Genomic DNA, 14,861 nt, shown 5'->3' with positions numbered 1-14,861 from the left:
GAGACATTTATACAGCCGTATTTCGCACATGACTATGAAAGGCGGAAGAGGAAATAGTTCCTTTGAATGTAGACAATCCGAATGTTATAGTTTCTTTCCACTGTGTTCCTGTTAATGACAAACTACAAATTTACTCTAAATTACTAAAATATCGATATTTTTATGTGAGAATCGATTCTAGAACATCAATGATTGGTATCGGAGGAATCGATATTTCAGGATCGATCCGCACATCACTATCAAGCACACTTGAGTTATGCAGAAGGTCAGTGATGAGAAACAAACAAGCAAGTCACGTCTGAACTGCTAAAAAATAATAATAATTTAAGATTTTGAAGTGGCCTAATCAACATCCAGACTCAGATCACATTAGGATGCTATGGTATGACCTTAAAAAGGGTTGTTCGTGCTCAGAAACCCTCAAATGTTGCTGAATTAAAACAATTACCCCAGAGCAATGTGAAAGATTCATTACCAGTTATCTTGATTGCAGTTCCTGTTGCCAATAGTTGCACAACCAGTTATTAGCTTAGGGGGCAATTGCTTTTTTCACACAGAGCCACATAGGTTTGGATAGCTGTTTTATGTCCAATATTAAAATTTCTTTAATGATGTGAAATAATTGTGAAAAATATCAGCAAAGGCCCCGAGACTTTTTCTGTACAAGAAGATCAGAAATCACAGTACGATATATCCCTGACACCTCCTCTGCTCTAAAACACTATTACATTACTGAGCATACTGTAAATGAGTTCACACCATATGTAACTGATATGGTGTGATACTGTAGCTATAAAAGAAATAGGCCGACAGTGCACTGATTTCATTACGCATAAGATGCATTTGAATGAATGTTACTAGATGCACCATATCTGATCGCAAACCGCAAAGAAAATGATGCAAATATTTTTGATATATTATTACTTAATTCAGTGTCTTTAGATTCTGAATCTGTACGTCTGTGTGCTGCAGGTGCAGTGGAGGTGAGGAAAGAAGGTCTGGAGGCGCAGATCAACCGTCTAGCTGAACTCATCGGACGACTGGAGAATAAGGTGAGGAACACAGACACACCCACATTAATATGTTTTAATAACTAAGAAAGAAATCCCCAAGGATGTGAGTGCAAGCAGCTGAAGTGACTTTTCTCTAATGGGTGGCTTGGCTCAGCCTCAGAGATAAGGTGAGGAGTTTGGACATTCAGAGGGAGCTCAGAGTAGAGCTACTGCTTTAATCGGATAGAGTAGGCATCTGATCAGGATTCCTCCTGGGAATCTCCCTTCTGAGGTTTTCTGGGCATGCCCAACTGGGGGGAGACCCTAGGGTAGACCCAGAATCCACTAGAGAAATAGTATATCTTATCTGGACAGGGAATGCCTCAGGTTACCCCCAGAGTAAGTGGAAAATGTTGCTGGGGAGAAGTATGTCAGGAATACCCTGTTTAGCCTGCTGCCAATCCAACCCAACTTCGGCTGAGATGAAGAAAATGGATGGATGGTTATTACATCTGGCATGTTAATTTCTGCATTTTATGGTATTTCATAGATCTGAAGCTATAAAATAAAAGCAGTGTGTGCAGTAATGTGAGCACATATCTGTGAACCTGGCACACTTCACACACATCCACTAAAACAGACCTCAGCTGCCTGCACTGCTCAGTAAAAAATGCATCGCTGTCTGCGTCTTCCATTGGGATTCTCCTCCTCCCTTTGGTGCTCTATTGTTATTTCAATTCAGTTCTTTCAGTTTACAAAGTTTAAACTACATCACCTCCTTAAAAAGCACCCAACCTTTTGTTTTAGCTTCCAGTGGCTTATCTTGGATTTTTGAAGCTTTAATGTAAATTAGCCAATTGTTACATATTTCTGACATGAAACCTGTATGATTTAAATAATTGTAAACATTCTATAAGAGTTCAGTTTATCATCTCATAACCTCTCCTATGGGTTTAGAGCCACTTTAAGTCTATATACGGATCTTTATGGTCTTTCTTGGGGTTTTGCTGGCAATGCAAATCCAGCATCAGCTTCCCTAAAGCCTAATATTCAAAGCTTTACTTTAGGAAACTAAGTTTTACCTCTTTCTCTCAGACTTTATCACTAACCCACAAAGTGATTAATACAGACATTCATCCTCAGCTTTATCGCATCAGTACCTCTGATTTTAATTATCTGATCTTTAAACAAGACCAGGTGGATTTTTTTTCATATGAATATTCATCAATATAGATTGAATTGTCAATCATATATATTTAATTTGTGTAATACACTGTTGATATTTATAACTAGAGCTATTTGTTAGATTTTTGTTAGATTTTGTAACTCTGGGAGCAACTTTGGCCACATACTTTCCTCTGTGATTAGTACGGTTTTCTGATTGTGAATGTTTAGAAAGTTCTGATCTAATGTCAAATTTCAGTGAAATAAAGAATCAAACTGTACATACAGGAAATACTTTATTTTAAGGCCTTCTTTACAGAGTGAATAACACAACCTCTGATAAGAACTGAGTTCAACCTTAAAACAGATGAACAGACTGTGAGAATTGAGCTGCACTGCTGTCAGTTCTTTTAAAGCACCAGTCATCCTTTCGACACTAGAGCTCTTCTATCAGACACAAACGACTGAAAGTCAGTGATCTCTGTCCTCATTATAACTTTTTCTCTGACCAAGCTTGTCAGCATATGGAGGATTTGTTAGTTTGATATGTTACATTGGCCAAATTGCGTACACCAGAGCAGCACGCTGAAGGTCGGCGGAGGACAAAAGAGAGGAAAGTGTTGCAGGAGGGGGGGGGGAATGATAGTCAGTGGGGGCTAATAAGCAGGTGGGAGTGGGGAGTGAGTAGCTGATTTACATCAAGTGAAAGAAATTGAAGAAAGTAAGAAACTATCACAGTGCATATTTTTTCTTCACTTCTTCTAAAGTGTGGCAACTCTCTAGTCAAAGATGCCTCTTCATCATCTTCCTTCCTCCCTTCTGTCATTCTTGCATCTTTCATTTGCCTTCGCTCCCCCCTCCTCGCTGTCTTTGTCCCTCCGTTCCTCTGCATTGCCTGCATCTTATTCAGTACTGAACATGTTGCAGCTAATGGAGCCCCAGCAGACTCAGCTGTCTTTAGGAGAGTGAGCGACTACAGCAGAAAGAGCTAAAGAATACCTAAAGACTATGCACCGCTGTGGGGGAGGAGGAGTAGCAAGATGAGGAAGGATAGAGGGGAATCACGTTAGGAAAAAAGGATTGGAAGAAGGAAACAAAATGCTCGTGTGAGCAGAGTTACATCATCACTCATAATACCACTTTAGAAACAACCTGAAGCCTTTAACCTCTTAATCTAATTTAATATACGTCCAACTATTTACTCCGTTTTGGCAGCAATGGCTGAAATGTTTCTTACCAAAGAACTGTTCAATAATCACCTGCAACCATAAATCCTCCAGAGACTCAATTAGTCTACTTTCCAGAAGTCTGTGGCACAAAGAAAATCTTTCCAATGTCGACTACTACAAACAGACAAGTTTCTTTTTTACCCCTTTAGATGGCGATAAAGTCAGGAATAATTCATGCATTTTACTTTTACTTGAGGGAACGTTGAATTGAAGCTTAAAATTTCTGAAAAGAGAGGTAGAAAGGAGAGTGACAGAGCATTCATTTATCAGCTCTTTCTCTATGAAAACAAGTTACCAGGGGGAACAAGGCATGTGTAAACTGAAAAGTAGGTTTAAATGTAAGTGCTTGTTGTCTTCATGTTATATAGGATTACATATTGTTGTCTTGTTGTGTGTGCAGCTATCAAAAATGGTGCTTCATGTGGCAGCACACCACTATTTCTACGTCACAGCAGATAAAGTGGATGGTTACAGAGTCACTGGCCAGGTCTTTAATGATATAGTCAACGTTTTTAAAAAGATAGACTAATTCACTTTCTTATTGAGAATTAAATCTAAAGACCATTCTACTCAGAAATGCACAGGAATTATAAAGCTGCAGTCTACTGACATGTAGCTCAGGCTCAAGAAGGGGTAAAAGCTTCTGCCTTGATCCTTCTCTGAGGCTCTCTGATAGGAAAACTGTCTGTGATAAGAAAACCTGAAGTGTTTTGCTTCAGGTCAAGAAATATAAACCTCTGTAAAGCCACACATCTGACTTTTATGTTTGTCTCTGCACAATCTGTACATGGTGTGCTGGACAGTATAACATGGAATTTTATAAGATTCAGGCGGTTTAATGGTATGTTGCATTATTTTTATGCATTATATTCATAGTGGTCAGCTTTACTATCAAATATAAAACACTTTAGTGTCACCATGCAAAAGAAATAAAACATAAATTAAATAAAACCACACACGAAAAATAATAAATAATCGACTGAAGGCTCTGTGAACAAAACTTAAACACTGGGACAAGGCCTCAGAGTCTCTCCTTAACAGGTGGACATAATGCCACATTAATGCTAGAAGATAACAGCCAAAGACTTCCAGACAGCAGATGTGGCACCGCTCTCTTTGTTCAGTGTTTTTGGTACATCTTTGCTCTTCTCTCTCTTTTCTTTATCCTTTCTTCACTGGTGTTGGATGTCGCATGATTAGGATGACAAATGAGATCTGAAATGATCACTAATTGGGGTAACTAGAAGTAACTAGAAGTTTCCAAGCAATACTAGTACTGTGTAAATTTCATTTACTTAGAAATCTAAAATAATTTGCGTATCTGTTTTCAATTCAGTGTGATGCCTTTTATTTTGGAGGTTTTGCTGAAATCAATTTTCCACCTTGATAAAATTTTGATTTCAGAATAGAAAAGAAGACAAATTACTCGTATAATTACACTTGGACCAACAACAGGGAACAGCAGAAATCCGCTGCACGTGAAAAAGAAAATAGGTCACCAAACTTTTCTGTTGGAAAATGAGCTTTCAGAATAATGAGAGCTATAGAAAAGCACATGAATAGGCATTTTCTGCTGGATTAAATTTACACAGGGCTGTACAGAATACTGCAGAAATCATACTGGATCACAACAAAAGCTTTGTGGAGGTGTCTTAAATGTGTCTTTGCCTCTCTGTTTTGTTGAGTATTACCTGCACAAGTTTTAGTATTAAGACTGTGCAGGTGTCTGGAAGGAGAAGATATTATCACACTGCGTCGGAGTGAATCATGAATTGTTTACTCAATGAATAATAAGCCAGCTACACACTGAGTGATGCTGTACATGGTGAGATGAAAATAGTGTCTTACTTTGGCCCATTTGCCTGGATATCACAGGAAATCCTGTTACCTACAAACCCTCCTTAAAGTGGCAAAATCATGGAGCCTCTGTTGCTGAGTCTTAGTTTCACATTCTCCTACTGTCATCCTTTTTCCTTTCTTACAAAATATCATCATTTATTAGTCTCCGTGCACCACAGACCAGGAAATTTTGCTTCCCTTGAAAACATCCCTCTTAGGATAATGAGCTTTCATTGTAGAGGCTCATATGCAATCTCTCCTTTTATCAGCAAAAGTATGTGATGTTGTGTTTGATAACTTGATTATAGCCACATAACTGGCAATGCTTATGCTCACTTTTTAACTATTTTTTAAAATTACTGTCAAGTTGAATGTGAAAAAATAGTAAACTATTACAGTTCTGTCTTATAATCTGCAACATCTTCAAAATTTTTAACATCTTCAAAATTTTCCACATTTAGGACACATCGCATTCAGTTTGCATGTTGAGATGCAGACATATACACTATGTGGATAAAAGTACTGGACCAATTACGGCTTACACCTGCAGGAGCTGCACAGACAAGGACACCAATGCCATGAAGCTCCTGTGCACTCTGTGATCCCACTCTGGAATTTTACTTGAGTTGTTGGCGTTCCGAAATGCATTAGTACAACTTGCAGTTGACTGTGGGAAGGATGAAATTTCTTCATCCTAATACAATACCACACTCAAATTCAGTGACCTTTTTACGACAACTCAATTTTTCATAAATGTTTGTAAAGTCAAACTGCATAGCTAGGTGCTTGATTTATTTACACCTGTAACAACAGGACTGAAATCACCTGAATTGAAAGATTAAAAGGTGTGGTTGTCCACATATATACGATATATATGTGAACATATATATACCACAGATAACCAAATTTTCTTTGACTGTGTGCAATATGGGCAAAGAAAAGAATGGAAATCATACCCTGACTTAACACAAACGTGACTCTAGATGTCAGTTGATGTTGCTCATTAACTGCAAGACATGTAAAAGGTAACCAGTGCTGCAAACATTTTGCTAATTAAGACAGTGAATCTGTTTACAATATTTCCACTAAAACAACTTTGTTTCAATTACAATCAAATATATACTCTGAATCTTGATTTCCCCTGCGTACTAAAACATAAAGGTAATTATATCTTATCTTAAGTATATTTTGGGGAAATGCATTTAGCTTAAAATTTGTACTTTTGTGTTTTTCCTATCCAACTTGAAGATCAGTAGTTTTGTAGCAACAAAGGATCACATGCATGAGTGAAGGCTTATCGGTGTTCATCTGGGACAAGATTTAGAATAGAATAGAATGGAATTTAACTTTATTATCATTGCACATGTCACAAGTACAAGGCAACAAAATGCAGTTTGCATCCATCCAGAAAGTGCTTTAGCAATAATATAGATATATTACAAAATATGAGTCTATTATGGAACTATCTCAGATGCATTACTGCAAGACTTCGCCAATAAGAAAGTATGTCAGAATTTACCCTCTCCTGTTTCCCTGATAGAAGCAACGGCATGCAAATGACCAATAGAAGCCCAAGCAGACAACTGAGCTGATGGAATCAGTTGGAGAAACTTTTCTTCACTCCTCAAAGATGACTTCTTCAGTCTCAGCTAACTGCAGGTTTCATATCTTTCGCCATCTTACAATGCTGTGGTTGCTGCCATTCCCCAACTCTCTATGAATGATTCTCATGGCCACTGATCAATGGTCATAACAGTTTGCATACTAATGATCACGAAACAGAGCTGGTCAGTTGGTCAGTGGTGCTAATTTTGCTCTCTATGCAAATTTTAAGGAAACCTCCAGTCACCTAAACCTGATGGATGAGTGACGAAACTTCCTGAGATTTCCCTGCCTGGCTGATTGAGCATCTTTCCTATCTTTCTTAAGAACATAAAAAAGTTAATATTATTTAAACCTTTTTTAGATCATGTTTTGGCAGTTTTTTACTAGAAACATCTTCCAAGTGATGCAGGGTGTAAAAGAAAGCAGCTGATTTGATTTGTAAATGCCTAAACTAATCTTATCTGACAAAATGTAGTGCAGTTCAAACAGAACATTAGTGAGGATAAACAGAGGGCTGAATATTCGACCTTAATTTGCTAAGCAGGCAGACTCACAACTCAAGTGAATGCTAACATGTTAGCTATATCGTTTTTGTGAGGCAGTAACACATTAGCATTGTGAGAAGAGCTTGTTAGTGAGCTTGCATTGCTGAAAACAAATGTTAATGCAGGTTTAATGGAATGCATGCCATTAGTACTGCTGCTTTGTAAAGCACTTTTAAGAAAACAGCAATGGGTAAACAAAGCTGTTTCACAAAAATGTCTTTCAGTGTAGCATGTGCAGTAAGGAAAATAGCAGGCAGTGAGTCTTTTATGTACTGAACAGCCAACAACACACGGCACCTTTCATTTCAGTCCAGCTGTGACCATACTGTGTCACATTAGGTTTAAATCATTCATCCTAGGATTTGGTATGTGTGAGTGTCTGCGTGTCACCTGCCCACTGTGCCGGACGCCGTGAACCTGCTGAGTTTGGTAAAAGTCTCAGTTGCCCTCGGAGCTCCACAGACACTATTCAAACAGTGCTAGTCATCAGTCACCTTGGTGACAGACACCTGCAGCGCTTACTGTGATTTATTAGAGCGGGTTTATATAACGCTTGCTCACAGGCAGTGAAAGTGGAGGGGAAAACTGAAAATCAATGTTGTGCCATCCTTGCACACAGTCACTATACTATTGTGCCACCTGGCTTTGCTACTGTCTTGCCTGAAGGATATATTTGAACTTAATTTAATCGTGCCTTTCACTTAATTGACCTTTTGCTAAACCCTTCCCCTGAAGCATGGCTGTCTCGTAAGAGCAATGCCCATTATCTAAAGTATGGTCTGATTGTTTTTTGGCCTTTGTAAAATGCACAGGATGAGAAAAGGTTTACTGGCTCATTGCTACGAGGTTATGTATTTTCTGATTCACAGTCGTGATTAGGTAGAAATTTAAACGAAAAACTATTTTTTGCCCGAGTTGTACAGATATTTTGGCTTGTTGGTGTGAACTGAGGCTCTCCCAAGTATCTCTCATCCATTGAGCTCAAGGATGTTCATTTTGGCTTTATAGCCATGCAGCCGCTCCAGTTGGAGATGTCGTTCAGGTGGAAATTTTAAAAGATAGCTGAGGGCCTAGGGGATTATTACCAGTTCTTGCTAGCGCTACACTGTAAAACACATTCTGCTCTTTGTTTGCATTTCTTCTTCTTGAATATTCAACTGCTCAGGGTGTGTTGACTTTTTGACTGGTAACCCTTTTTTGTCCTATTTCAGGCTCAGTAGTCTCTGGCACAGGAAGCCACAGGACGTCCCTAAAAGTGTTTGGTCAGAAACTAAACTCTGCTTTCAGGCTTTTTTTAGAGACTGTCTAGTGTCAGAGAGCTAGAAGTGAGAGGTTTTCTTTTGTTTCCTTATGTGTAAAATGTAAAAAAAAGAAAAAGAACCGTGCAAGACTAGTAACTTTTTAAAAGAAGAAACAACAACTCCCCTAAATGCTTTCACGTCTATCTTCTTCCCCGTGATGTTCAACAGGATTGGGGATTTCTGTCTTCCATGTTTACATCTTTCATGTCTGCTTCTCTCCGATTCCTCCTCGTTCCCTATCTTAATCTGTAAAATACATGTCCTCCTTCTGTGCCTGTCTCTGCAGCATGTCCAGAAAATCCTCTCATTGTGAGCTGCTAATGTGTGCTTCAAGTTGTAGTAGTAGTAGTTGCTGTCGTTGGTCTTGTAGATTGACATGTTGCTGCTGCTGTTGTTGTGCTTCTCCTTGCAGACGGTCTGGTTTGACCTGCACCAGAGGCTAACAGACACAGATGGCACCACCAGTGCAGTGAGTAGACTAAACACTTTAACGTTGTCCTCTACACTGCAGCACACAGCCTTGGGCCGAGCATCGCTTTCTGCTGCAATACCGTCCTTACACCGCACTACTCTGTTCCTGATGAAATACCTATATGATGCAATTACTAGTGGACAGCGCTTATGCATGGCCAGAGCTCTCTAAAAATAGCCCTGCTCTCTATGTCTCTCTCATGGGTGTGAACTTGTGAATTATTTCCCAGGAAATGTGTGTGTTTTGTTGTCTGGAACCGAATAATTTATGGGCACCGAGTATTCTCCAGAAGAACAAATAGAGTCATACATTATCTTATAACATCTAACACCCACAGAGAAAATAGCAGGCATATCAGGAGTGCAAGACACATGCAGCATATTCAGTAGGATTTTGTTTGTGATAACAATCAGTGACTCATAGAAAAAACGATCTTCTTTACAAGCCGTATTCGGATTCAGTCATAAATCACAACATCTTCCGTTACAGAAACCCAAATATTTGACACCATTGTCACACACTACTCCAGCTAAGATTGCATATCGCAAACAACACATGTATGCCTGCAGTGAAGTAGAGATAACAGGGTGAGAAGTATGAATGCCTGAAAAGCCAAAAACAATCTTTCTTATAGCAATGTGGATTTATTGTAGTCACAGTTACTTTTCCCTTTCCTATTTTCCCTCGTATAAACCAAAGACATAAGAACGTTCTTCACTAAGGTGTGCTCGTATATGTCTGTTGTTTAGATGGTGTCGTTTGCTACATTGATTCTTGCTTATAAAACAGGCTGAGGGGTTTAACTGGCTTTGGTATAAAGTTACAGTACATTTACACTAGAACAAGCAGCAAATGACCCCTGGTAAAATCTATTCCATGTGGTGTATTTATATATCAAAAATCAATTTATTCCAGTTCGAGCCATTAAGTTCTGTACAGATGCACCACTAAAAGCATGAACAGAGACATGAATATGTATACTTATTTGTGTCATTGTGTAAAGCTGTAAATATACAGTTTAAAAGTACAAATTACAATCACCGGGCATGTGTCGACATACTTTCTTATTGGCGAAGTCTTGCAGTAATGCATCTGAGATAGTTCCATAATAGATTCATATTTTGTAATATATCTATATTATTGCTAAAGCACTTTCTGGATGGATGCAAACTGCATTTTGTTGCCTTGTACTTGTGACATGTGCAATGATAATAAAGTTAAATTCCATTCTATTCTATTCTAAATCTTGTCCCAGATGAACACCGATAAGCCTTCACTCATGCATGTGATCCTTTGTTGCTACAAAACTACTGATCTTCAAGTTGGATAGGAAAAACACAAAAGTACAAATTTTAAGCTAAATGCATTTCCCCAAAATATACTTAAGATAAGATATAATTACCTTTATGTTTTAGTACGCAGGGGAAATCAAGATTCAGAGTATATATTTGATTGTAATTCAGGAAGCAGCTGAAAGAAGATGGTGAAAATATGAATTAATAAAACAAGGCTGTGACCTGTGTTTAGGGGGCAAAAATATATGAGCGTGCCAACATGTTGACAGGAATTTCGCAGGTACAAGATTTACTATGTTATCAGTCCCGGTTTAGCATGGCATCGTGGCCTTTATGACTTTGTAACAAGGTGCGGACAATTAAAAGACCGAAACAAAGACTCTTGTGCTGCCACTTTTATGTTGTCGAGAGACAACTGGGATTTAGTTGAGTTGTCTTAATCAAGGTAGTGACTCAACTAACCAGCACCACCTACCTTTTGCATCTTTCTATATTTGTCTGCCTCTTCCTTTAGTCCTTTATTCCATTTTTCAGTTTAGCATCATGTTGGGGTTGAAGATGGTTTGGTGAACCGTCACTATCTGGGCCCTTTTACCTGCATTTAGTAGTCTGCTTCATCTGTGATTAAAGCCACACAACCTGAATTGGTTACATATCTGTGTAGGTTCTCAGGACATTCAAAGAAGTCCAGTTGCTTTCCTTTCCAGGTTTTAGGAGCCTGGAAAAGAAAGCAACTGGACTTCTTTGAATGTCTTGAAGAGGCACCTCTAGGATCCAGGGCAGTCCAGTAAATCTTATCTTTTTCCACCTATTCTTTAATAAATACACCTGTATGTAAGTAAAGTAAGTGTGTCAGTGCATATGTTTCGTGCATTTGTGTTTACATATACCCCAAGTTCAGGAAGTTTAACACAGGGCCTTCCTGTGTTTAAGGGTGACCTTTGTAATAATCACAAATGCGCTCCTGCCCTCAGCAGTCGAGCCACTTATGGCTCTCAATTTGCTGCTAGGTAGCCACGAGGGCCCTGACTAACTTGTCCCGTTGTCATGGCCACTGACACAAAAAAAGGTTATTATAAGAGACTATCCACATGCGAGGGAGAAGTTTTAGAGCCCTGATTTGAAATTTAAATGCAGCTCCAGGAAACACTTTTAAAACGCTTAACAATGTGCAATTATAAAGAGAAGTAACAGGCAAAGGTAAGAAACAGGAAAATTAAACTTGAAAAATAATAGAAACATTTTATGAAGGCATACTTACTTTGCAGTCTTTAAAAAATAGATTCCAGTATAACATTGCGAGGCAATTAAACATAAAAATAGCTACTGGTAATCACCTTGTATAACAGGATCCATTTGGCTGTTTGGTGGCCTGCTTTACAAAGCAAAGTAAACAGTGTCCAGCTGGGACATTTTTGCCTATGAGATAATGGTGTTTGTGCTAACACACAGGCTAGGAAGCCACTCTAGTGCAGTCCTCATGGTAATGCAGCGCATGCTTCATCTCACCATGTCAGAGCTTCCAAACATGTGCGAGTATCTGTGTGGAGTTTGTGTACACCCACAGTCAGTTCTTTTAAATGTGAAAACTCACATTCAGTTCACAAACATTTAGACACATTAAACCATTTTTTGAAAATGAAATGAAACAGTTCTTCAGTTCAAAGTGTGCATAGTTTAACTGACGGTTAAACATCATCATGGCCAAATGAGGACGCTGCATTTACATCAACCTACAAAAACATACATGCTTTAACTAAACCTGGAGTTTGTTTACTAAAGAAGATATCCTGAGTTTCATTTTTAACTTGTGACCTTGTGGCGTGTACTGTGCTTTATTGAAACTTTCATCCACAGCTACTTTTCTCTTGCACTTCACAAAAGCACTGACCTCATTACAAAACACAGTAACAGTGATGCCTTCTTCTCAGCTATCAGGATGAACTCTCTGACATAGATATAAATGACCTAATTTCCTCCGAGTGATAATTTAGAATGTAAATTTAAAATCACAGCACTGCCACTGGTTTTTTTACTTATTTGTTAAGTCATGGTAAATTTGTCACATGCTATTGTGGTTGTGCAGTCAACTTTGATGCAGTTTAGAGCAGCAGCTTGGAAATAGTTTGTATGCTACTATTAGGATAACAATAGTGTTGTGTTGGGCTGTCTGACTGCATTGAAAGATGGAGTTGAGCCCAAAGAACGGTAAAGATTAATGCACAGCATACAATCCAAGTACGACGCAATTACTTCTTAGATGTGCTGATTAAAATGACAGTAATGAAGCTGACTTTAGCTACACATTTAGCCTATTACAAAATGCAATGGCAATTTTATTTTAATAGTGCATTTGAACTGCAAAGTCAATGTGCTTAACACAGAAGATAAAAACATAAAAACCTGTGTAGGTTTATGATGTATTAAGACAGTAAAAACAGCAAAAATATAATAAAGCAAAATAAAACAAAACAAAAGCAAACACAAATGCACATTTTGACTGTAGGCCTGAGTAAATTAAAAAGGTTTTGACTGACCACAATAGCTGAAAGCACCCTGAGCATACTTAGATTTCATTTCAGGAACAGTTAAAACATGCGCACTTGATTAAGTGAAAAACCTGACTGAGCATTTTTCATTCATTTCAGCACATTTTTTTTTATTCTTTTTCCCCTGCTGCAGTCATGGTGCTCACAGGTGAAAATATTATGGATGGATGGAAGGATGGAGACTTATCAACACTTTGTGTAAAAGCAGAGGGCCTACTGTTGTGATTATCAGTGATAAGCCTGTTATTTACGATCTAATACTGAAGAAGAGGGTCTTTGTAACATAATAACAAAAAGCTCCTGAGGAAACTAATCTGAAAATGAAGTCGTAAAAACTGCTGTGGAGTCAGACCATTGTAGATTCACAACTAGATTTAGAGGATTGCTTCTAACTGTATACGGTATATAGATGAGACAGCACACTGTGCTGAACAAGAGACCTTCTTTCTTTCATTCGTGCAAAATACAAAGTGCAAAACCGACATGCAAAGAGTCTGTAGAATAGAGGCCTTATAAAGAGGTGGGATCCCACTGAATGCATGGACCTTGCATGGACCTTTGCACACACGTTTAGTCTAATATGAAAATGTAACAAATGTGTAATCCAAGAGGAAAGAAGTGTTTGTGTTTTGAAGGTTCCCTACCTGCAGTCCTGCGTAACAGAATGCCTGTCTTCACCCTTGCTTTTTATTACCTTTGCTCAGGGTTTGAAGAATCTGCTGGTCAAATGACGAGCCTCTCTATCAGTATGTGTGCAGTATGACTTCATGAATAATGATAAGTACTGATTACATGTGCACGGTTTTCTTCAATACAGGATCTGCTCAGAAAGTAAAGAACAGACATTTTGTATGTGATGTTGATGGAAATGTTGGAAAAGTATTCCCTTTTAAAGTACTATTATTATAAATAATCTCCACCTGAGAACAGCTGTCCGTTACATAAGCTGTGGCTGAAATCGTTCCCAGAAAATCAGACCCTCACAGATTGCCTCCCTCTTAGTAAATGCTGCAAAATGTTCCACCAACCAAACGCATTAAAATTCCTCCTGTTGTTTGCATCCAATCTTAGACACACTTAACTGATTACATGCAAACTGGGCATTACAGTCTATTGGATCTGTTTGATAAATACGTCTCTAGACACAGAAAGCTTCTGAAATGAGGTTCTAATAAACCTGGCCTTTTGTTCCGAGACTCGAATAAAGACATGGCAAGTGTAATGAAAATGAAATGGAATGCGAATTTCCCTTAATTTTTCTACCACCACTATTCGCTGCCTCTCCTCAACTGTTTCTTCTTGCTTTACAGCTGAGTATACCATCACCTTGGGAACACTCAGACTCTCTGTGGTACACCTCTCTTGCATCTTAACAGCAGTTTTTCATAACAAGGTCATGCTCCACTTCACCTTTACATAATTTTACCCCTCCTCCTATAACTTCTATTTTCCTCCTGGAGAAAGATTTTATTACCCATCATCTCCCCTGCCCATTCACTGTTCTATCAAAGCAATCACGCCTCCTCTCAGCACAAAGACACCTCCATGAGTTGTATCGGCACAAAGGGGATCATAATAGGATCACGTACTACATGAGAGATGTAAAGATAATTTGACATTGCAGTTGGGGAGCTGAATTAGCATGTGCATTTTATTTGTAGTGGATACTTGTCAGCAGTGAGTGGCTGGCTGACAATGAGCTGTTATGAGAAGTAGGTAACTCAATCACATACACTGTCTTTTGATCCCCAAGTGGCATGTGAAAAAAGACAAGAGATGCAATAAAAACAGAAGAAGCCAGAGCCAATGAAATCTAAAAATGGAAGTGTAAAGGAGTGGGATAGAGACGCAGCTTAAAGGTGTAAAAAAA

At 38.5% G+C, this 14,861-nt stretch overlaps 1 protein-coding gene across 1 annotated transcript in view; it reads left to right on the top strand.

Annotated features, from left to right (window-relative positions):
* Positions 1 to 14,861, top strand: part of necab2 (N-terminal EF-hand calcium binding protein 2) — a 131,719-nt gene that overhangs the window by 84,282 nt on the left and 32,576 nt on the right. Inside the window, exons 8-9 of the mRNA XM_005750644.1 lie at positions 973 to 1,052; positions 9,088 to 9,144. Of these exons, the coding sequence (XP_005750701.1) occupies positions 973 to 1,052; positions 9,088 to 9,144 (137 nt within the window). The remainder of the gene's footprint in view (positions 1 to 972; positions 1,053 to 9,087; positions 9,145 to 14,861) is intronic.

The sequence above is a fragment of the Pundamilia nyererei genome, unplaced genomic scaffold (assembly GCF_000239375.1).
Source record: "Pundamilia nyererei isolate P.nyererei 1_Seehausen unplaced genomic scaffold, PunNye1.0 scaffold00283, whole genome shotgun sequence".
NCBI lineage: Eukaryota > Metazoa > Chordata > Actinopteri > Cichliformes > Cichlidae > Pundamilia > Pundamilia nyererei.
Note: the sequence above shows the minus strand (reverse complement) of the source record. Positions and strands in the feature narration are given on the sequence as shown.